The 24,679-nt window shown below is 42.6% G+C and overlaps 3 protein-coding genes across 4 annotated transcripts in view; 1 reads left to right on the forward strand and 2 right to left on the reverse strand.

The window, feature by feature from the left end:
• Positions 1–479: 479 nt before the first annotated feature.
• Positions 480–7,023, forward strand: B3GALT9 (beta-1,3-galactosyltransferase 9). The gene is made up of 2 exons (XM_035113656.1): positions 480–485; positions 5,914–7,023. The coding sequence occupies exons 1-2, from the start codon at positions 480–482 to the stop codon at positions 7,021–7,023; spliced, it is 1,116 nt and encodes a 371-aa protein (XP_034969547.1).
• C5 (complement C5) overlaps positions 4,303–24,679 on the reverse strand; it is a 187,088-nt gene continuing 166,711 nt past the window's right edge. Inside the window, exon 42 of the transcript XR_009557030.1 lies at positions 4,303–4,317. The gene's annotated coding sequence lies outside the window, so the exon portion shown is untranslated. The remainder of the gene's footprint in view (positions 4,318–24,679) is intronic.
• On the reverse strand, positions 4,630–24,352 carry PSMD5 (proteasome 26S subunit, non-ATPase 5). 2 transcript variants are annotated; one of them, XM_035113411.2, is made up of 10 exons: positions 24,156–24,352; positions 19,751–19,895; positions 18,362–18,475; positions 17,062–17,190; positions 14,959–15,068; positions 13,275–13,417; positions 12,571–12,762; positions 11,909–12,018; positions 11,073–11,213; positions 4,630–10,108 (listed from the first exon to the last, which is right to left on the reverse strand). In XM_035113411.2, exons 1-10 carry the CDS (start codon positions 24,338–24,340, stop codon positions 9,851–9,853), a joined length of 1,527 nt encoding a protein of 508 aa, XP_034969302.1. In that variant the 5' UTR covers positions 24,341–24,352; the 3' UTR covers positions 4,630–9,850. The 2 variants fall into 2 exon arrangements, with proteins under 2 accessions (XP_034969302.1, XP_034969301.1); XM_035113410.2 differs by having other exon boundaries at positions 19,751–19,898.

Genomic DNA, 24,679 nt, shown 5'->3' on the forward strand with positions numbered 1-24,679 from the left:
CCATTAACAAAAATAAATACTTGATATATATTGTTTAAAAACTTACAGATGAAGTTCTGCTTAATTGAAGTCCTTTGTATTCTACCTAAGAAAGCATATTTGAGATTCATTTTTATAAAGTACCTCCAACAATAATGACACTGTTGTTTGAAGAAGTGTCATTCATACATTTTAATATCACATTTGCACAGCCCCATTTTTTCCCTTAGTGTCAGAAATTAATGAAGTACAGAAGGATAATTGGCTCATTTTGATTCCACTGTAATACAATCACCATCCTCTGGAATTACATTTCCTTTGCTCAGAGCCAGAGCTGAATGGAAAAAAGAAAATCGAACTTGATTGTTGACACAGAGGTAACTTTATCCAGCTGGACCTACATGCCCAACACTGCTTCAAGTGCAGAAATACTGCCTATCTATCCAAAACTGCACACGATCTTCAAGGCTTGGAAGATACAAGCATAACCTACCAGCATCATGCAGGTAAGTCTTGAACTATATTTTTATCGACAGCCTCCTGGACTACCATGTCAATACATGAAGACTGTTCCAAATGCTAAACATCACTTTAAAAGTGAAGAGAGACATGAAATTAACTTGAACATCAGTGCAATACGGAGGGGCAGGTCTGCTACGCAAAATACCAGTCTAAGAAACTGCCTTATACTGAGTTAGTCCATTGGGTCCATCTAACTCACTGCCCTCCAGATATCTTGGGATACAACCCCATCAGTCCTCTCCCCCCCCCCCCCCACACACACACATACTGACTGTAGTTCCTGGAAGTTGTAATATAAAACATCTGAAGGACACAGGATTGGCAAAGGCTGATCCACATTGACTGGCAGTAGCTTTCCAGGGTTTCAGACAAGGCTGGACCCAGGAGCTTTCGCATGTGAGACAGGTGCTCTACCACTGAACTACAGCCAGTGCTGTAGTGGTTCACAGTTAGTTGCACAGGGTTGGAGGGGTGTTATTATTTCTGCAGCAAAATGGCTAAAGGCTCCCTATCTCCAGTGTCCTAGAGCCACCCTACCAACAAACAGAAAAGGGTGAGTGTTCCATTTGGGAACACTGAAAACACAAGGCACCTCAGTTTCAAGAAAATAGGGTGCAAGTTCCGTCACATACAATGGAATTTCCGAAAGAAGATATTGGGAGCACTCCCAATCATTTGCCCATGTATGTACACATAAAATAGTGGATTGAGCTGAAAGACAAACACATGGAGATGTACATTGAGTGTTGCAATGCAGCCCTAATTGTTGTTGTTGTTGTATAAGATTGTATAAGAAAGTTGCATAATCCTAGAAGGGGCATGGCTATAACTATCATGAAGGGGACCCTGCACTTCTGAATTTGCCCCTTCCCTAAATATATAGGGTGAATACTAGGGTTACATCTGTTTGAATCTGTAATCAGCTTGAACTGGAATATGTGACTGCGACGAAGGTCCCTTCCCTTTCGTCTTATAACTTCGACCTCTCAATTATTAAAAGAACTAACAGGGATTTCTGAGGTAAATCAAACCTCCCACGTATCCCTCTAGCCTTTCTTTAAACCCTCTAGCACTCATGGGTTTTTAAAATAAAAGAGAGTCCTCTTCCAGCATAAACGTGACCAGGTACCCCTTTTAACCTCTAGGCTATAAACGAGACTATCCCTTGTGTCCTCAGTGTAAGGGGTTCAACCACTAGAAATCCCCTACTGTAAAGGCTTGCCTCTGCCCCTGAGGTAACTTTGTGACCCCCTGGGTCTGTCTGCCTATTTCGCCCCTTTAGTGCCCCTCGAAGACACAAACTAACCACACCACTATTGAAGGAAGTTTTGTCTTTTTAAAGAGTATCTACACAAGTGAGTTTCATGTACCTTTGCTGGAAAATAACACAGACGACTTTATGACTAGCACTTTAACGATGGAAATTTATATGCTTAAGTTCGTAATGGTTGCATCAAGGTTTCTTGTGAACAAGCTTAGTTTCAGTGGTAATATCTTTGTTAATCATATAATTGATAACCTCACAAATACCTAACCTAAATCTTCTCTCACAGACCTTCCTTTCAACCACACTCCCGCTCCCAAGCACCCTCTCAACTGACAAAATGGCTGCCCATTCCATTAAAACGTTCAGTCGCCCCTCCCCTCATGGAATGTTCAGTCAGTTCAACCTGGAGTCTGAGTTAACCCTTACTAGGTCGGTTGCAAAAGAAAAATACAACAGAACATTTTGTCATAGTGACCACTTACTTACCTCAACAGGACTTACCATACTTTTAAGTATAGATACAGGTTTGCACTGAAAACTTTTAACTACAGTAATTGGTGGGGCCAAGAGTTGAGGACACATCATTTCTTCCAGGGGCATCCATCATGGCTTCTGGAATGATACTGTAGATTAGTGAAATGGGGAGAAATTAGATTTGGTTTGCATTTAAAGGCAAACCTACCTTTCTGAAACAGTATGTGAGCAAAAACAGAACCATCCATTGACACTCATATTTCTCCAAATTTTGAAATGCATTTCTCCAGCCAAATAATGAGTACAAAAATGCATATACAGGCAACTCCCCATTTAAGCATCATTACATACATGCACACCGAACCCAGGTGTAGCCCCAAAATGTCATGAAAAGAGGTGGAATGAGAGGAGGCTTATGCATGCTCCATTGACATGCATAGGAGTCTAGAATGAAACCCCTCACAAAATGAGGATTGCCTGATGATGCATATATTAGTGAAAATTGCTTACAAAAATACATTGGATTGTATCTAAGTTATACTCAGAGTAGACCCATTGAAATTAATGGGCCAAACTTAGAATAGACTCGTCGAAAGTAATGGACATGACTGAGTAGAAATAGCATATTACAACCAGGGCTTTTTTTCAGCTGGAACTTAGTTATGGCATCTCTCAAGTGGGTGCCATTGGCATTTTAAGAGAACAAGGGAGGTGTTCACGGCAAGTTCCAGCACTTTTTTCCCTAGAAAAATAGTACTGAGTACAGTCATACCTTGGTTTGCGACCACCTCTGTTTACGACCACTTCGGTTTCTGACCACCGCGGACCCAGAAGTGTTTACATCCGGGTTCCACGGTGCTCGGATGCACAGAAGCGATCTGCGCAGCGCGTGCGTGCACAGAAGCGCTCTTAAATTTTATTACGAAGCAGCATGTCTTACTTGGATTTGGGATTGGATCAAATTAGAAAAGGAGGATGCAATAGACTTAGAGGGACACGGTAACAGATTTGGTTGGCATGCATATTTGTGGTATGGGAGGGGAAAATACATAAAGGATTTCACAATCATATAATAAGAAAGTCGCTAATAAAAGTATGGGGGGAAAATAAAGATCTATTGGAACAAAAAACACCTTGGTGGTTATCTCCTATTGAAGCTTCATTTCTTAAACCGTTAAGCAAGAAAGGAATTTGGCCTACATACAGAGATCTATTAATAGAACAAGAAGGAAAATTAAAATTGAAAGAGTATGAAGAGTTAAAAGAACATGTTCAAAGTTGGTTGCATCACAGACAACTAAATGAGATCTTTAAGGAAGACAATAAGAAAGGATTTAGTTATACAATCTCTAGATTCCAAAAGGAAATTATACAGGATAATTCTAAATTATTAAAGAAAGCATACAATAATATATTATTAGAATGGGAAACTAAAGACAAAGAGGTTAACTCAGTAATGATTAAATAGGCACAAGATCTGGGACATAATATACAATTTGAAGATTGGGAAAAATTATGGGAAGTGAATCTGAAATTCACGTACTGCATATTGTTGAAAGAGAATTACATGAAAATGATGTATAGATGGTATATTACACTGGTAAAAATGGCAAAAATCTATAGAACAGGATCAAACCACTGTTGGAAATGTAAAGAGAAGGAAGGCACTTTTTACCATATGTGGTGGGAATGTAGAGTTGTAAAGAATTGTTGGGAAATGATCTATAATGAATTGAAAAAAATATTTAAAATGACATTTGTAAAAAAGCCAGAAGCCTTTTTTGCTGGGTATTTCAGGTCAAGAATTGCCAAAAGAAAAATGGAAAATATTTATGTATGCTACAACAGCAACAAAAGTTTTGCTAGCCCAAGGCTGGAAGACAGGAGAAGTACCAACGAAAGAACAATGGCAAGAAAAATTGATGAACTACGCTGAATTAGCAAAGTTAACAGACAAATTACATGAAAAGGACAATAGTGACTTTTTTTAAAAAAATGGGAACCTTTTACAACTTACCTACAGAAGCAACAAAAAGAGATGGACTCACTGGAAGGTTTTGAATAAACATTCACAACTTTATTTAAGTAGGATATGAAGAAAGACAGCGCAACAACTTGTATAATTATTTAACATGCAGAAGATAACAAGTAATGTAATAAACCAGAAAGGGAAGATGGGGGAAGTCGATGGGAGGGTGGGGGTTGTAAAATATAAAATTTGGATAACTGTGTTTTGCAAATTGTTACAACAAAGAAACCCAAACAAAAATTTCTTTAAAATAAATCTATGTTTTAAAAACCTACTACTCTTCTCCCAAAGGAGGGTAACAGCACATGGCTTTAGTATGCATGTGAAAATAAGAATGATGCAGAATATAATTTATCCATCTGGCACAGTATCACCTACACCAACTGGCATAAGCTTTCAGGGGCTCCAGGCAGCAAACTTTCCCAGCCCTTCTTGGAGATGCAGAGGATCGAACCCGGTACTTGCTGCATGTAAAGCTGATGCTCTTTCACCGAACTACTATGGGGAATGGGGGGGGGGACACTGCAGGCAGAAGAACGTGCCTGGTAATATTAGGCACTCATATAGGATCACAGCAGAAGGAAGTAGTCCATATACAACTATGAGAGGAGGGTGTATTATTATTATTAAATAATAATAATAATAATAATAATAATAATAATAATAATAATAATAATAATAAACTTTCTATACCACCCTTCATCCAAGCATCACAGGTCGGTTTACTATATAAAAATGCATAACATAGTAATAAAAACCACAAACACACACCGCTTAAGAAACCATAGATTGTTAAATTAGCCAAAGGCCTGGGAGAAGAGGACCATTTTAGCCTGGCACCTAAAGATGTGCAATGAAGGCAACAGGTGAGCCTCCCTGGGAAGAGCATTCCAGAAGTTGGGAGCCACCATAGAAAAGGCCCATTCTCATTTTACCACTCAGAGGGGGGCACATGAAGAAGAGCCTCAGATGATGGTTGCAGGATGCGAGTTGGTTGAGTGTGAGTACGTTTCCGAGCACAATTCAAGGTGTTGGTGCTGACCTTTAAAGCCCTAAACGGCCTCGGCCCAGTATACCTGTAGGAGCGTCTCTACCCCCATCGTTCTGCCCGGACACTGAGGTCCAGCGCCAAGGGCCTTCTGGCGGTTCCCTCACTGAGAGAAGCAATTGGATGCTTCCATTGGATTCTCACTATATTCAGCAAGTAGCAGAGCAATCCAAATTCCATCTGCACCTTTGCAAAACCCAGGTAACTTTGCTTCACATCTTAGGTTCCCTCACTGCGAGAAGCAAAGCTACAGGGAACCAGGCAGAGGGCCTTCTCGGTAGTGGTGCCCGCCCTGTGGAACGCCCTCCCATTGGAGGTCAAGGAGATAAACAACTACCTGACATTTAGAAAACATCTGAAGGCAGCCCTGTTTAGTTTTTAATGACTGATATTTTAATGTATTTTTAATATTTTGTTGGAAGCCGGCCAGAATGGCTGGGGAAACCAGCCAGATGGGCGGGATATAAATAATAAATTATTTATTATTGTTGTTGTTATTATTATTATTATTATGGTGGTGGTGGAAGTATCACTGTACAACACACTCTTGAAGAGGAAGCAGACACTAAACCTCTCCTCTTTTTTGCCCTGCAGCTTATCTTCTGCCGGCTAAGGACCCACCAGTGGTGCTTCATTCTTTTTAATGTTGTTCTTTTCCACATTTTGTTCTTCGGAGCCGATCTTGTGGAAGAATACTTCTTGCGAGCACTCCCCACCACCTACACAGACATGAAGGTCCTCGAAGCCAGGGAGAGAGCACGGAAGCTGGATATGACCCCCTTGAAGGCCAATATCTCCAAGTCTTATGTAGCTAGCAGATCAGAGGCCTGCTCCAACCAAGAGATCTTCCTCCTTGTCCTAGTCTTTGGCAGCCCCGAAAACTTGTCAAGGCGCAACACCATTAGAGAAACATGGGCCAACCAGACACACATCAGGGGTTATGGTACTCTCGTTTTTTTTGTGTTAGGCAAGCCCTCTTCAGAAGGCACCCAGCTGGAGGTAGTCCAGGAGATGGAGAAGCATCAGGACCTCATTCAAGGCTCCTTCCTGGACTCTGTAGAGAACCAGACACTGAAGACACTGATGGCTGTGGAGTGGGCCATAACATTCTGCTCCAGGGCCCGGTTCATTCTCAAAGCAGATGAGATGATGTTCATCAACCTCCCAAGTTTGGTCGAGTACTTGCTCAACTTAAGAACCCATCCCGAAGACATTTACCTTGGGAGGCTGGTTCATCAAGAGAAACCCAACAGAGACCCTCAAAGTCATGGCTTTGTCTCCCAACAAAAATACCCAGAAAATTATTATCCCGACTACTGCAGTGCGACTGCGTTTGTCATCTCACAGGATGTGGCTCGGAAGATCTACGTAACCTCTGGAGAAGTTCCTCTTTCACTGCCTCCTGGGGCCTTTGTGGGACTCTGCAGCAAAGCAGCTGGTGTGGTGCCTGCTCACAGTTCTCGATTTTCTGGGGAAAAGCACATTCGCTACAACCGCTGCTGCTACAAGTTCATTTTCACCTCCTCTACAGCAAGAGATACCCAGCTGCTCCAAGAATGGGAGGAGATCAGCAACGGCAAGGACTGCACTGTACTAGAAACGTATTATGGGTTGGTATCCTGCAAAATCATGACATACCTGGATGGATTTAAACACCTGAGTGTTGATGCCTTACAGAATGAGGCACTCCATTTTGCTGATTAAACTGACCCAAAAAAGTTTGATTTTAACCATGGATTTTCTCTGCTGAACCATTTATGCTAGGAGCCATGGCCAGCATCCTGTTGCAAGGAATTCCACTGACTACTTGTGCTTTGCGTAAGTTTTTCTCTATTCTGAACTTCCCATTTACAACATGCACACAACAGGAGTATAGATGATGAACACTCACAGAACATGAGCAGGAGTCACAAGGTCATGTGAACTAGTCCACTCCACGAGTGGATGGAAGTTCTTTAAATGATGCATCTGTGCATGGATAGAACCTGTTTTCACGTGCACTGGTGTGGATGGTAATGTGACAGCCAGACATGGCAGCAACCAGCTCTCACAGTATTCCTTGGACATGTATAGATGATTTTACCCACCCAAACACTGAATAGTCAGGAGCTCATCACCTCTCCTCCCTGCCATATTCCATCAATATCAGTGATCAAAGGATAGACCAATCCACCACTTATTAGCCTTTTCAAGTACGTTAAGGTAACAGACAATCAAGACCAGGGGAGGCTGTTGTTGCTTTTACACTTTCTTGCAAACTTCAGTGGCATCTGGTAAGTCGGCCTTTCCCAACCCTGGGTCCTCAGATGTTGCTGGACTTCCAACTCCCATCAGCCTAGGCCAGTATCCCCCAATAGGCAGGAGGAATGAGAACTGCAGTCCAATGATATCTAGGGAACCAAGATTGTGGTAGGTGACTTATCAGAAGCAGAGCAAGATTAGAACTGGGGATCTTGCGCAGCCCTCTGGGGGAGGTTGAGGAGGCCAACTCCCATTAGTTCCAGCCAGCATGGTCAATGGACAGGGATGATGGGAGCTATAACACACCATCTAGGAGGGCATCAGTTTATCATCCCTAGAGTAGAATGTCCTCTGGGTCAATTGAGCAAATCAGTTCTCTTTTATTAAAACTGTAGCTCTTTGTGTAAAGTTGCTCTTAAATTTCAAAGAATTCTCCTCTCTCAGAATGAATCACTAGTTGACCAGCTGTGTTTTCGTATGTATTCCTGTCCTGCCGACACTTTTTCATGTTAAGAGCATCATTTTCCTGTTCAGACTGAAAATAGTCAACTAAATTTCTTTATTTAAAATGAGCCATAACGCAAAATTGGGCAGACATACTTCAAATTATTGAACCTATTAAGTGTCCCCCATCCTGGCTGTGCAGTGTGAAACAGCTTTCACAAAACAGTACTAATATAACCACACAAGTCATTTTTCTTTCCAGTGACATAAATCATAGCAGGGGCTCAAAGAAACCACAGAACAAGCCCAAGAGAAAACCTCTCAGAGAGAATCTCTTGTCTGTGTATATTTTGATTTATAATTCAAAACATACTTTCTGCTTATTTCCTAGCAAGCACCTTCACTAATAACTTAAATCAGTCCCCAGGTCATATTCTACATGAGCACTTAAACTGATGTGTAAATAACTTCTGAATTAATTTATATAGTTTCAAAGGTAGTTAAAAAACAGAAGGAAAGGGGGAACGGCAGGTCTTTTCACTGGAATAATCTCAGCATTTTAAGTGCTGCCTGGGCCAGTGTTGAAATTCTTTCTCACTCTCAGATCACTCACCCAACAGGATTTATCTATCCCTCATTGGCGGACATTCCACTCTAGAGTTTCTGGAGATTAATTCCCTTTATCTGACTGCAGAAATAAGACTGCAAATAAATTTGCTGTTGAACACCATTTAATAGTGACTTTCAGAGCTCTACCGGAAGCTCCTGAGAGCTGTGACAGACCTGGATATTGGATAGGCTCCCCCTTCAGGAAGTCCTGAAGGATTGATTTTTCTAAATAGCATGGGATGGAGAAAAATTGCTCAACCTATGAAGGTAGTGGTGAAAATAAACCCAGATCCCTTCACCTCAAAGCTTTGGTCCCTCTGCAGGAAATTTTACCCTTTGAAATTTAGTCATACTAACTTTTGTGTCTTTGCAGCTGCTGTTAACAATTAAGACTACAAGCCAACACCTTCTGGTGGTGTCCCTGTTTAACACACTACTGCACTTGGTAGAAAAGCTTAAAATGGATAAGAAGTAATAACAATAACAATAATAATAACCCCCAGTCATGTGATTTTTGTTACTGGGCTGTACCAGTTCACACTGCACATGGTGGAGAAAATCCTCCTGATTTCCTGTACGAGCCAGCATGCCAGGAGATCGTAATCTAGCCTTCTCAAAATTCAACCTTTATTTTATGTTAGGGAGCATTCCTCACTACAATCTGAATTGGAACAACCCAGAAACCATCCCATTTGACACCTGTAGCACCCAGATCTCTCCCTCTGCCCTTCACAGGTGCAATATGTTAAAGGGTTTGCTCACCTTTCCTGTAAACAACAATTGGGGCAGTTTATATGCTGGAGGAAGCACCAATGAAGTACAGGCAAAGCATTTAAGATCAGGGCAAAAAGACTGAAAACACACACACCTCTGCACTGCTTTCACCACTTTTAGGAGTCTGGCAACCTTGTGGTGTTCAGCTATGTTAACAATGCATCTCTCACTGAGGAATTAACAGAAGGCAGAAAAACCACTGTTTATAAAGGATCCCATGATTTGTAGGCCCCATGCCAGCTGCTGACTAAGCATCCAAACTCTTAAATAAAGCTAAACATGACTGGCATAGTCCTTAACATGGTCCTCAACATTATTTCCCAGCTATGTGAAATTTCTGAGTTAGAAATGCAGGGGAAAAAATGACCAAACCAATTTCTTCCTCAGATATTTTCCCCCCTCCACATCCAAAGCGAAGTCGTATCCAGAAGTCCATTATCTCCAGAGAGCAGCTGTTCCAATGTTATTCAGCTCCTTCCACAGCTGTGGTCGAAACAGCCTTGACATAATAAGGCCCTTCGCGCAGGTATGCCCTGAGCCTCAAGTAATGCTGGTTTCCAAAGATTTCAGCGATGGTCTTTGAATTGGCCAGAGCCTTCACAAGTTCGTATTTGGCCTCCTTGGAAGATTTGTCTGGTTCCACTGATCTGTCTACGATGTATTCCACAAAGCCTGGACTACTGAGCATCATCCTCTGGGCCCAAGGTTGACTAGCAATGGCCTACAGCATTAACAAAAGAGAAAGATTTAAGACATTATTCCAGCCCTTCTGTTCCAAAAATTCGGGTTTCCAGGGCAGTGAGTGCTCTTATTAAAACAACCATTTAAAAGTAATATATAGCAGCAGCAAAACAAAACCACCAACAGCAATTCAGCCTGGAGGAGAACAAACAATCCATCATAGCAACATTCTTGATTTTCTTCAGAAAACATTAAACAAGTCCAACACGCTTCATGGGGAACACTGATCTAGAGCCTGGGTGACTTCAACTCACCTTCACCATGGGCAGAACACAGACAAAGAGGAATCAGAGATGGATGTCCTAATTGTAGCCAGAATTAATCATGTGAAATCCTGGGGTGGATCTTAGCTCAGGGATGGGAAACCTGTGTCCCTCCACATGTTGTTGGACTCCAATTCCCTTCAGCCTCAGCCAGCATAGCCAATAGCCAGGGATGATTTGGGGGGGGGGAGTCCAACAGCATCTGGATGGCCACCAGTTTCCCACCCTTACCACTGAAGGCAACCTGCATGCCTATGGCAGACACAAGACTTTCTCCCACAGCCCATTTACTTATTGCCAGTTCATTCAGTTTCAGCTCTGCTTTTATCTCACATTTAAATCAATTGAATGGTAGAGTCTGAGCAGAGCTCCAGATTCCTCAAAGTCTGGTGTCCCATACAGGATTTCATCAAATCTGCAAGGACTAGACCAGGCATCCCCAAACTGCGGCCCTCCAGATGTTTTGGCCTACAACTCCCATGATCCCTAGCTAACAGGACCAGTGGTCGGGGATGGTGGGAATTGTAGTCCAAAACATCTGGAGGGCCGAAGTTTGGGGGTGCCTGGACTAGACAACTCAAACAATGGGCCTGGGTAGTAGTGCTGTGGTTCCCAAGCTCTCTCAAAAGGACTATTCGATACATTGAATCAGATAGGTCTCTGTTGTGAAAAAGCACTTACAGTGAAGACCTTTAAGGCACCACAGTGGAGATCAGGGAAGGGCTGGTTACTGATGCTCCTGAAGAGTTCCAAGGGCTGGCTGGACAGAGAGGAGAACCAGGATTCTGTCATGCCCAGAAGGTCTTCTGTCTGCTGGTCTTGCTGTTTGCGAAATATAGCAATTGAGTTTGCAAATGCAACTGATAATTTACTGTCTTGAAGGGCAGAACAAGGGTGGTCAACATGGTAACCTCCAGATGTTGTAGGACTCAATTCTCATCAGACCATGGCCAAAAGTGTGGATGGGATGATGTGAGTTGTAGTCCAATATCTGGAAGCCACCACGTTGGCTGTGCCTAGGTCAGAGGAACACATCATCCTCAAGCCACCCTACAATTTACTCCACCTACACACATGAAATGTGCAAAACTTCCATGCCTGCAAAAACAGGTTATAACAAAGGCAGCATAATTAAAAGGTATTCTGCTTTTAAGCAAGTCTGTAAATGCACATTTCAGACACTGATTTGTCCTGTCCACAAATGTTTGAAGTTGAGTGGAAACACGTTTTTTTTCTTTAACTATTTATTTATCTTTTAAAGGTATTATACAGAACCATAATGTTCAATAAACTCTCAAAGCACTTAATTTTTGTTCATACTTTTGGTAAGTCTGAAAGCCTGACAAACAAGTCAGAAAAGATGTGTGTTATAGTTCTCTTGCTTTAACTCATCACTAGTGGATATCATAAATGCAGAAAGCCACCCAATTGTTATTGCTTTCTTCCAAGGGCAGATTCAAACCTTAATGCTCCATTTTTCATAAGAAACAGAATGTTTTCAATTCCATAAAACTTACCTGCAGATACAAAAGAGATGAAATTGCCTCAAGACACCGGACTCTCAGCTCTGTCCGGGCATTCTTTGCTTGATGTCCTATTCTGTTTAACACATGATGAAATCTACTCCCTGGGAAGACAAACTTTTTTTTAACCTTTCCATTACATAGGAAGTTGCCTTATAGAGAGACCAGACTATTTCTCCATCTGCTTTGGACAGTAATATCTTGAATTAACAATCATTTTTGCCTGTGGACATGGATCTGTTGCTTGAGCCACAACTAAAACAAGAAAATCTCTAACCACAGTTTGTCTATAAAGTGGCTCCAGATCTTAAAACCAGGTTTAAAACCATGTTTTGACTCTCCCTCCCCAGCCTAGCTGCTTGTGCCATGATAATAGCAGCATTGAATAAGGTTCTGCCTGCCATCTGTCCCAGCCAGCATGGCCAATGCCAGCAACACCTGGAGGCTGACAGATTCCCTATCCTTCCCTCCAGAGACTATTACATTCATTAGCAACCCTTGTACTTGAGATGCATCATTTTCCCACTTCCAATCAAACCTTTCAAACTGAAGTTCAGAATTATGCAGGGTACATTTACAGCCTTCCTACATTCCTGTGACAAACTCTTCAGGCTGATATGATTATAGCTACACATACACACAAATGTTGTACAGACCCTTCTTCTGTAACACTAGCTTCCCTTCCACATTTGACCCCAAGATCCCAAGTGTGTCCACTGCCACGCCAAACATGGTTGGGTCTTGGCTTTCTGCCATGCTGAATACTTTCTCCACAAATGCAGGGTATCGCTCACATATCTGCTGAGGACTGTCAACAAGAGCCAAGTTGCCAAAAAATTTCACAAAGCCTGAAAAAACCAGAAAATAAAACAACAGGAGTTTGGTCACATGGAACATAGCATCTGGAAAGAGAAATAAAGATAGGCTGTGACATTGTGCACAAGCAATGCATGTAGTGAAGAGAAAGCCTACCAAAAACAAAAAGGAACAAATGGTCAAGGCCGGGAGGTTTTGTTTTACATGCCAAGCAGACAAGTTTTTAGTACCATGTCACCTGTCAGAGTAAAGTTAAGTCCAGGATTGGGGTGGGCAACTATTCTTCCAATGCCTTCTATCTCAAAGTCACCAGGGTTACAATCAAACATGCTTTCCTCTGGGATGCTCTAGCTATGTCTCTACCTGCTGTTGTTCGGTCTGGGGCAGGTAGGCACAGTTTGGGGAAAACAGCCTGGAAGGCCAAAGAGGGAGGCCTAGGAGGTTGAATCTGACTCATGGGCTGCCCGTCCCTGAACTAAATAGTGATTTTTAAAAAAACCAGACAAAGTAAAATCATGCCAAGAAGGAATACTTTTTAAATCACCTGGCAAGTAGAAGCTCGAGAAGGGATCAGAATCAGCCCCGATGATTATGTTGGAAATCTTATCAATGATTCCTTGTTGGGCAAGATATTGGCGTCCATGGTAAATACGGGCGAGAGAGGTCACCATCTCTATACACGTAGCTCTGCAACATAGACAGAACACGCAGGTCTATTGTTTAAGATTCCTTTCATCCTCAAAACAGTCCATCACTGAGTAATTTCTGGAGGGGAATACTACTTAATTAACTGGTAACACTTTCTAGGTACTGTGCCAAGGTTTTTTGTTTTTGTTTTAAGTGGCACAGGCCCTGCCCTCAGGCTTACAAACCAGGACAGAGTATAAAAGGAAAGAAGAAGGCAAAATTATAAGCATATTCAGATATAAAGCCTCCCAGTTAAATAGGAACCTGGTAAAATGACTACTAAGCTGACAGCTCAAGAAGCCCAAGTGCAGCTGCTTTCAGTCTAACAAACTAAGTGAACTGTGCCATCTCATCTCTGAAGCCTCTGATGTTTTTTTGAGACATGTCTGAGCAGTAGGAGGTGGAAGGGACGTACTGCGTATTTTTACACTAGCCATGCATTTGTAATAATGAGGTAAAACTAGTTTTATGAGCAGTTTTACTGGTATTATTCACTGCTGAATCACTGTTATGACTTTATGGTTTAAATTATGTGTTTTTTGTGATAGTTTATCAATTGGTTCTTAGCCATGCTGAGTTTCTGATTGTATAAAGAGAGGAAGAAAAACTGTGCAAAGAAAGCCCCTGCATGATGCGCCACCATTGTGCTGAGATATTTTGAGCTGCGTGGTAAGGAAAGGAGGGCTACTTTCTTGCTCCTCCAGCACATAAGCACTGGATCAAATCAATCAATCATTTTATTTGTATGCCACATTTCTTAAGTTGAAACCATGCTCAAAGCGGCTTACAAGTACAGTCACACCTCAGGTTACAGACGCTTCAGGTTGCGTCTTTTCGGGTTGCGTTCCACGCGAACCCGGAAGTACTCTAACAGGTTACTTCCAGGTTTCGGCACTCACGCATGCGCAGAAATGCTAAATCGCGCTTTGCACATGCACAGAAGTGCCGGATCACGACCCACATGTGCGCAGACGCAGTGCTGCGGGTTGCGAACGTGCCTCCCGCATGGATCACATTCGCAACCCGAGCGTCCACTGTATAAAAAATATTACAAACATAACAAAAAGTAACCATAAACAATAAACATTAAAGTGTACACAGTGAAATCAAACTATTTCCATATAAATCATGATATCTAAAGTAAAGATACAAAATTTAGTATCGGTAACAGCAACAATACCCCCGCCCTAGAGTCTGTTCAGCAATCTCCGCTTTTGTAGCTGGAGTCAGTCAGTCAGGGCTCCACCCTCCCAGACCAAGTGGGAAAAGGGCCTGCAAGACAGCAGGTCTTCCAGGATTCACAGCTTCCAGCCTCTTCTGCAGCGTCAGCTTTTGAATCCGAAGTATGAATGTATTAATCAGGGCAGAGACAGGCAAGAGGCAAAGCAAGCAGGGTTTGGGTACATGCACAAAATGTGCACAACTCTCAAAACTATGGCATGCCAAGAAATAAAACCTTCTACTAACTCAATAGCAGCAGAATCACTCCCAAAGCCTTACATAATATGAAACAATCTAATAAGACTGCTTCTGCCACACACCTGAGAAGAACATCATTCCCCGTCAGCTCCCTGATCAGCTCTGATATTAATCCGCTGTTCACGCAGTAATTCAATGAATCTGCCGACACCAAGGAGATATTGATAACCAACTAAGACAGAAGCACAAGAGAAAAGGACACTGAGAATTATTTCTTTTTTAAAAAACAGAACACCTACAATGAACACACACCATATGCCATTCATGCATGAAATTGTGCTTGCTCCACTTATAACTTCACTCACTGAATGAGGCTGCAGCAACGTTCAAGTCATAGCTACAAGCCTTGTGGTGGCTGCAACAGGACTTAAAAAGGAATCAACATCATATATCATGACCAATATATATCACGGGCCTCTGGGGATGGCCACTGCCACCTCCACACTCTGGAACAATGTTCCTCATAGTGTCCAATTGCTCCAAGGGGCATCTGTATCCCTATTGTTTATTTACCTATATAAATAAATGTGTTTTATTTCATAGCATCATAACTTCACATTAAAGGATTAGCAATAATAAACATTGGTCTTTTGTGGTTTATTTTACAGAACATGGCATTTAAAAATAATACATTATTAAAAATAAATACAGCACAAGTGGATAAAACAACATCTACACACACAATCATATTCATAAAGAGGGGGCATGCAATCTCAGTGTGATCCCCTTCAGGTGTTGGTGGTTGTACCAGCACACTAAAAAGACTGGGGGGGGGTCTTAATAGCAGCTTTCAGAACACCTTGTAGGATTTTCATGTGGATTTTCCATAATAAAGGTCACATATTAGTGCAAAGATGGGAAGGAATGGACTTAAGACTGACTGCATAGAAAATTGACACAGAACAGAGACTGGATTCATTCATCCATATTTTTTGCTTATTTTTGTTTATATTTTACTGCATGATCTTCTGAGAGTCACCTTGTGTGCCACATTGTGAGGTACAAAGGCAGGATGCAGGCATTTTGAGGCAGACTACTGTCTTGTCCATGCCTGGTACCATGGACCAAGTCAATCCTCATAACTCCAGTTGAGGATCAAACTGTTCAGGGTACAACCATACCCTGTAGGCAGCAAAAGAGTATCATAACCTGCTCAGATCACATTATTTAGAGCAACTGCCAATGGGACTATTAGCAACATGTATCAGGGCACAAGCTCTTCACAATGAGTGTCTCCCATTTGAGGAAGGAAGATGCAATTAGGCATGGAGACAAGACAACGTGAACCCAACATAAGCTTTAAGACAATCATGTTCCCATGGGAATGAATGGGATGGGAGAGCTGCCAGTGTTATGATAATAAAAATAACTATAGGTAAGATAACAAACTCACTTAAACCTCCAGGGAAATTGAGGAAGACTGTACCCAGTTTAGCCAGTGTTAATGTAAAACCAGATCGGTCCAGAGACTCACCCAGGTGATTCTAAGCCAGGGGTCAGCAACCTTTTTCAGCTGTGGGCCGGGTCCACCATCTCTCAGACCATGTGTTGGGCCGGACTATTTTTTTGGGGGGGGGGCGAATTCCTATGCCCACAAATAACCCAGAGATGCATTTTAAATAAAAGGACACATTCTACTACAGGAATCTACATACTGATTCCTGAACCGTCCGCGGACTGGATTGAGGAGGCAGTTGGGCTGCATCCGGCCCATGGGCCTTAGGTTACCTACCCCTGTTCTAAGCAATACTCCACAGAAACTTGTGAACTTTAATGCTATTAGTCCAATTTGTACTTCTGCTTAATTTGAGGGGCAGGGAATTTTAGGTCCAGGGCAAGAGCCAAATGCCTCTCTATCTGGCCCTTGGGAATCTCCTAATTCAGTATTTCTCAAACTTGGTTCCCCAGCTGTTGTTTGTCTACTACTCTAACCATCCCTAGCTAGCAGGACCAGTGGTCAGGGATGATGGGAGCTGTAGTCCAATAACAGCTGGAGATTGCATTCCCAATCTTTTCTTGGCAGCTGTGGCTATTCCACATCTGATGCCACATGCTGTCAGACAAGTGACAAGTTGGCATGGCTGGCAAAAACTGCCAGAGGCTCCCCACCCAATGAATTAGAATTAAAGGGGCAGCTAGGACACTATGGGAAAAGGAATGCTTACCTCATACACACGGCAACGAACAATGTCACTCCTGGTCATGACATTTTTCAAGTCAACTAGAAAGTTGCCTGCAAGCAGTGCCTCCAAGCTCTCTGCAGTTTGCGCTACTTTTGTCAGTGACATGATGGCCTAGAAAACAAAGGGGAATGGCTACGTGAACTGGAGAAAAATAGACAGCAGAATTAGACACTTAAATTTCAGTTGCAGAATTCTACCTCTAAATGTCAACATCTGACATTCCCTTTTGGGAAACAGATTTTCAAACAATTAATCAAATGAGGGGATAATTGCTACAGCCAAACCAAAAAACAGCCCTATATTATTTTACTGGTCAGATTAACAACCTAACTAATAAAGACATCGTCCTCCATTTATTAACTGCAGCCAGATTAGGGATTGCAAAAAATGGGAAACTTTAAATACAAATCTTTCTGAAGCCTGGATTTCGCAAGTATGGGACACTGTGCTTATGGACAAATTAACCATTTCACTAAAGAAATATTGATCTGGAGGAGGAAAGATGCACACCTTCTAGATGATACAGTATCCTTTTATTAATTGATTAAGATAATCAAACATGGTTTACACCCCCCATTGACTCATGGAAACTTATGGATAAGCACTTTCATTTGACTGCCTTTTTTGGAACATCTAAAACTACAACCATCAGCTACTATTTTGCTTTCTTTTCTGTACAACTCCAAAGCTCTTCATTCCTTGTATAGGAATGTTTAGCTACTTGAAATTAAAAATCAATTTTTAAAAACTATAAAAAGAAGTCAGATGAGGTAGCACATTATCATACACAAACTTGCAAGTTTGTAATCAGAAGAGTTTGTCTGTTTTGTGGCAACAGCTGCCCTGATTCACAAAACCTTCCCTGACAGGTCACCTGGAATCCTTGCTCAACAAGGCCAACCAGGCAAGTGCCTATTTGCAAGCCTGCATTTTATTTATTTATAAAATAATTAAAATACCACAATGTCACTGTATCAGATCAGTTATACAAAAACCAGAAAAAATTAAAATCACAGATCACCAGCTAATTATTACACCCCCCCTTAATTATCTGCATAAGTCTGACAGCACAAAAAGCCTTCAGCAAGCATTTAAAAATTCCTACAGAAGCAGCTGGTAAAGCTCTAATGTGAGAGCACTGCCCCCCCCAAAAAATGGCTGGGGCAATAATGCTGAAGGCTCAGTTTTGCGCTGACATCAGAGGAGCCTCACCCACTTGATGATTATGCTGAAGGCTCTGTAGCCAGCTGCTGTTAAGCTGGCTCCAGTTTAAAGCTCTTACCTCTTTTGCCACTGCTAGGTTCTCATCAGCAATGCAATAAATGACCTGCCTCAGCAACTCAGGAGTGCTGAGGATTTCTCTAGCAGCACTGGAATCTTCAACTATCTTTCCAACCTACAGATTCAACATGATGTTGAAAGGCATTAGGCAGTTTCCAACAACTACTCAGTGCGCAAGTTTAAGTACAGTAGTTAAATAAAGGTTCATTCCATTCCCACCCCCCACTACCAGCCTTTTCAAACAAAGAAAATGTTGCTGAAGAGCTGTAACATTTTAAGGAACTAGAGAATAAAACTAAACTGAAGGGAAGGGGTAAACATTTGCTCCTCTCACTTTGTTGTTGTTGTTGTTGAAGTGATATACAGACAGAGGGGAGTTTTATCCACTCCCTCTATATGAAGAAGCCTAGGAGCAGGGCTCACAATGCCAATGCCCCAAACCGCTTTTGCTAATCTACTGATTGGATTGAAAAAAGTTAAAGCTGCCCCTCCCCCCCGAAACTACCTGGAGTACTTTAAAAAAGCTGTATCACCCAATGACAGCTTCTGCAATAAGTGTGTGGATCATCTAAAAACAACATCCACAGAATGGTTTATCCTGAGAACTATTTTATTCCTATGCAAGCTTAGCAAATATAAATCTATTAAATTCACGATCTGAACACCAGTCATTAAGATTTGCTCCCCTGGCCTGGTTCTTCCTCCTGGCTGATGTCCTCTGAAAGTCACAGGTTGCTCAGGGCCATTAAACCCAACTCACAGCAATCCATGGATGTGTCCCAACCTGTCACGGTGGCTGGAGAAGGCTACTTCAGAGTAACGACTCTACACAGCTCTGCATTTTATGGTTTTATTGGTGCTGAGTATTTACAGTGCTAATGGCAGTGCTATTTACAAAGACACATCTGTTCAGCTTGAATCAGAACCTCCAAGTGGCTTTTGGCGCGTTTTGCGCCAGCATAATAACTTGGGGAGACCCATCCTCTTCCCCCGACGCCTTTTGCGAAGTTCCGGAGTTGGGGGGACTGGCCTGCCCCCCTTCCTTTCCCCTTCCTGTCCCACCTGGGACGATGGCTCTCTTTCCCTGCCAGAGCCTTGGAACCCACTTCCTGTTTCCCCACTTGAGCTGGAGCTTTCCTTCTTTTCAGCCTCGCTCGGGTCTGGGCTGGAACTCAGGAGGGGAGGGGCTTCGCGATATCCCTTGCCCCTCACACAACCCATCCAAAGCCTTCCATATATGCCTGATTTGGCTTAGGACTCACCAAATCCTGTGCAGAGCCCTAATGTATATGTATGTACATTATAAATAAGAAAAAGACAGGAGAAATCTCCTCCTTCTTGATAAAAATCTCCAAATATGTCATCTTAGCAGACAAGTAATCAAGCATACCTGAGCTATTGTTAGAATTTTGACTGAATTATCTGGATGGAAGAGCCCTTTCTGAAGTTCTTCACCAAAGTTTTGGATTACATACAAGGGATCCATGATCTGCAGTAACCGCTCCAGGATGGAAACACATAGAGAGATCTGCTCACTGCTTTGAAGGGAAAAAATAAGTTAGTTCAAAGGCTTTTAAAAAAAACAAAAAACAAATGGTTTAATACGTGGGTATCTGCTTCTTTACCAAAACCCACTCAAGGGACTTAGTGATTCAAAAGAAAGGTAAGAAAGTACAGTACAAGAAACGAGGCCCCTTTCTGTGATGGTATCCAGAGTACAGTCATACCTCGTGTTGCGTCCACATCATGTTGCATCTTTTCGCATTACGTCCCGCGGCAACCCACAAGTACCAGAATGGATTCTTTCCGGATTTCGCCGCTTGCGCCTGCGCAGAAGTGCCAAATCGCACCGCATGCCTGCACAGCACTTCGAGTTACGGGCATTTCATGTTACAGATGGGCCTCCGGAATGGATCCCGTCCATAACACGAGGTACCACTGTACATTAACACCCTGTCCAGGCTTATTAATTCAGCACCAAAAATTTTAAAGGCACCAAATAAAATCTGTGATATTCTTGTTTATAATAATGTGAGGTTTCAGAGTGGCTAGTCATTTACTTCCATTTATTATCTTGTAGCACTTATTTATTTATTTATACTATTTTAATCTTATTTATTCATAAAATGTACGTGTACATTTATTCATAAGATGTAAAATGTACATACCATTTGATTGTAAGGGGGGCATTTTTTTTCATTTTCTGTTGCATGAGATTTTTTCAACTGTTCTTATAAGTTCTTTCAATGCTGATTTAATATCTGAAGTCGGTTTTGTTCTGTAAGCTCTAGTTTTTTTGCAATTCATGTTTTTCACTTTTCACCATAATCTTAGCTTTTCGCAATGCAATAATTCAATATTTTATTAAACACATAGCCAAAGTAGTACAATATGATTATAAATGTAAGTAACTTATATAGCATTGAACATGACATGTATAGCATTGAAAATGACATGTATATCTATGTACAGTTGAAGGTATGCAAAAAGATGTATTCCCTTGGGTTACAGTATATACAAGCTGCTGTTATTCAGGTAAGAATTCGCGCTCACGTACAAGTGAAAGTGCAAAAGTTCATTAATAAGTTTCAGGTCAATATCTTCTGGGTATGCTTCCATCAACAGTTCAACACCTTGCTGAATTTCTTGCTTAGATGCTACCGGTATCAGAATAGCAAGAATGAAAAAAACAATTGTGCAACATCACTGTACACAGTACTTCTTCTTTTTAAATTGGCTTCAAGTGCATCTAATATAGGAATACAGTGGTACCTCTACCTACGAATAACTCTACTTACAAATGTTTCTACTTACAAACGGAGCTCCGTCCGCCATCTTGGATGCAGTTTAGATAGGATTTTTTTCTACTTACGAATTTTTAGATAGGGTTGCTTCGACTTACAATTTTTTTCGACTTACGAATGTGCATTCGGAACGCATTAAATTCGTAAGTAGAGGTACCACTGTAAAGGGTTTTATCCTAAACTTATCTCTTGAAGAAAATGTGTCTAAAGCATCAGGTGCACTTCCGTCATTTATCTGCCATTCCCTCACTCTTTGTCTCCTTGTTTTGTAGTTAACATCTGGCAAGGGGGCTTTTGCTTGTTTCTCAAGTTCATCAAAATCATCTCTAATTTTCCTTTAAAAATCCTGAAGTGAAACTTGCACAAGAACTCAATAACACTCTTGATTTCTGAAGGGCTTTGCTGACCTAGCACACGGATTTATATCTCTTAAGATTCTGCAGATTCTGTACCTATGAAAGTAGAAAAGAGCAAAAATGTTTGGTCCAGATCCTAGGTACTGCACCCTCACTAAAGGAGACTGTATGGATGGTTCACTAAATGATTGTAGGATGACGTGTGTACCTGAGCTTATGGCCTCAAATTCTCTTTATCTTATATGTTGCTTCATTACAAAAGTGACGACTAGACTCCTGATCCTAAACTGAATAGTTAGTTGCCCAACCACCTGCTCCAGAACTCACTGCTCCCAACTGACTCTCAACTGCCTTGCATTCAAAGCCCCTTTCAAATTCTCATCCAATCATCACTCGCCACCAGAATTCCAGTTACAGGTTGGTAGTAGCCGTGTTGGTCTGACGTAGTCGAAACAAAATTTAAAAAATCCTTCCTGTAGCACCTTCGAGACCAACTAAGTTTGTCATTGGTATGAACTTTCGTGTGCATGCACACTTCTTCAGATACCAGAATTCCACACTTTTTCTTTCCCCCTCCCCCCTTAACATTCCCATAATACTGCAATTCTAATACAATTACCTTAATAGCCCTATTACATTCAATATTTTATACACGCTGCTCCCTATAACCATACTGTTAGAAGCACTTGAGCTTCCCATTCCTGGTTCCTAGGAAATGGAAGTGAGCAAACTGCAGGTTCTTCATCCCTGTTCTAATATAACCAGATGTCTTCCCCCAAATGATCCTGGGAATTGTAGTTTGTTAGGGGTCTGGGGATTGTAGGTCTGTGAGAGGGAAGCCATAATGGCACAAATCATTTCAGGGGAAGTCATGTGCTTTAAAGGCACATTGGATGCTCTTTAAAACATAGCATCATAGAATTGTAGAGTTGGAAGGGACCCCGAGGGGAAGGCTCAGAGTTCAGGTAGGTGGAAATGCCAGTTGAGTGACCTATAGGATAGGAATGCTTCCTTCCCATGTCCCCCACCCTCATGCACCAGACTGGTGCTAGCATGACCGGAAGCCAGGAGCCTGCTGATTGCTCTGTTTTCTTTGCAGGGAGGGAGCCTTTCCCCAACATATACTTTGTTCTGGCCAAATCCCTGGAGAGACATAATGACCCTCAGGTACTGGGGCAGAGAGAAGGAAGGGGTGCTTATGAAACACGTTTGGGGACTCTGTGGCTTCCAGGAAGTGCTTTTCAGAAGCATTGCTCCCTCCAAAAGGGGAGGCTGAGCATAGTCATCATGGCTAGTTGCCTTTGATAGGCCTCTCCTCCATGCAATTGTCTAGCCCTCTTTGAAAGCCATCCCATCCAAGATGCTCTTGTGGTGCATCTGATTCTCCTATGCTTCCTTGCTCCTGCAAGGAGATGACTATTGTGAGATTCTTTGGTTAACATCTATCTGGGCTGGAAAATATTAAAGAATCAGAGGACTGGTAAGCTTTCCTTGAAGCACAACTGATCAAAGGTGGGCAGATTCATTAGCATCTTGATAAAGATGCTCAGACGACAAAAGATGCTATCATACCCCACAAATGTCTCAGAAAAAGCTCCCAAGCTGCTGGAGAAGAAAGCAGTTAAGTGGTCGGTGGGGCTCCAGGTTGCCATTTCTGCATCCCACCACAGCCCTTCCAAGTTGCCCAAGAAATCAATGTCACAACAGTTTTTTCCTCGCACCTCCTCCCCATGATCCCTCGTGGGGCCTTCTCAGACATACGCTGTGTCTGAACCAGCAGATCCCACCAAACCAAGTAATTGAGGACCCAGTCAGAAAAGTAGTGTACGCGGTCATACCAGAAATAAGCAAAATAACTAAAAAGGTATGTACTAGAAGTCACCCCAGAACTGACCTAGTGAACATCTTCCAAGACAACAATGCCCACTCACACGAGAAAGAGCTCATAACCCACTGACAGCATACAATTCAATATGGCTAACTTAACCCGACAACCCCCTCACCCACACACAAAACAAATCCCACTACAGCCAGCCAAAGACGATCAACCACACCCTAGACCACCCCAACCTCTCTCACCACCAAGGAAATATAAGCGAATAGAAAGAGAACTTCCCCAAGTGATGCTGACAGAAAAACCCCAAGCATACACTAAATAAAAGAACTTAAGCTTTACCACCCCAGCCCCTCTCCCGTCCCCGCCTCGCCCCCACCCACACCCCTGAAATTCAGAGACAACAGGCTATCGCCAGAGCTGGCCCTACTCGAGAACAAACTTGCTGAAATTAACAAACATGAGCAACTTAGGCCCAGATTCATGAGTCGAGGGGCAACCGACAAAATCTAATAAACAAAAACGGAGAGAGAAATAGAAACACACACACCCCTTTACACACACACCTTTAAATAGGCGGCTGGGTCTGTTAAGCGCCACAGAATCATACATATGTAGAATTGGAAGGGACCCCGAGGGTCATCTAGTCCAACCCCCTGCAGTATAGGAATCTCAACACGCGTTCTCCGTGTCGGGCATCCTCCCTCCCCCGCAATGGTTTGTTTTATACCCCGCCCCCCCTGACAGGGACCCGAGGCGGCTTAATAAAAAGTAAGAGATGCCCGATCTCTCTCCACTCACCTTCCCCCGCGGGCCGTGAGAGTGAAGAGTCCCGCCAAGGGGAGCTCGGCTCGCCGCTCCCGCAGAGCGCTGAGAGGCACGGCGAGTAAGGACAGCCGCAAAGCGCGCAGCTCCTGGAGCGGCTCCTCCAGCAGCGGGACCCTTGCGAGCAGCATCAGCGCCTCATCCATCTCTGGCGCCGCCATATTTGAATGTCTGTGAGAGCAGAAGAGAGTGCTGGGGGGGGGGGGGGGGTGGAGGAAGAAGAAGAAGAAGTGAAAGGAGTCTCGCGAGACTTCGGCCCTTAGCAACCGAAGCGGCCGCGTAACCAAGGCCGACGCCTCCTCACGGCCGCGGCACTCAGTACTGTACAAAGGCAACGCCTCCTTTGTTTTGAGAGCCCCTTGTGACTCGGCGCTCGGGCTTCTGATTGGCTGAAGGAGGAAGGAGGGCGGGGCGCGCTTTATTTATTTTTTCCCTGGTAAAGAGTTAAAAGAGTCGGTTTTTAAGACTCGCTTCCGTGTTCCCACATGAAGGATATGCGG

This window comes from Zootoca vivipara, chromosome Z (genome assembly GCF_963506605.1).
Source record: "Zootoca vivipara chromosome Z, rZooViv1.1, whole genome shotgun sequence".
Taxonomy (NCBI): Eukaryota; Metazoa; Chordata; class Lepidosauria; order Squamata; family Lacertidae; genus Zootoca; species Zootoca vivipara.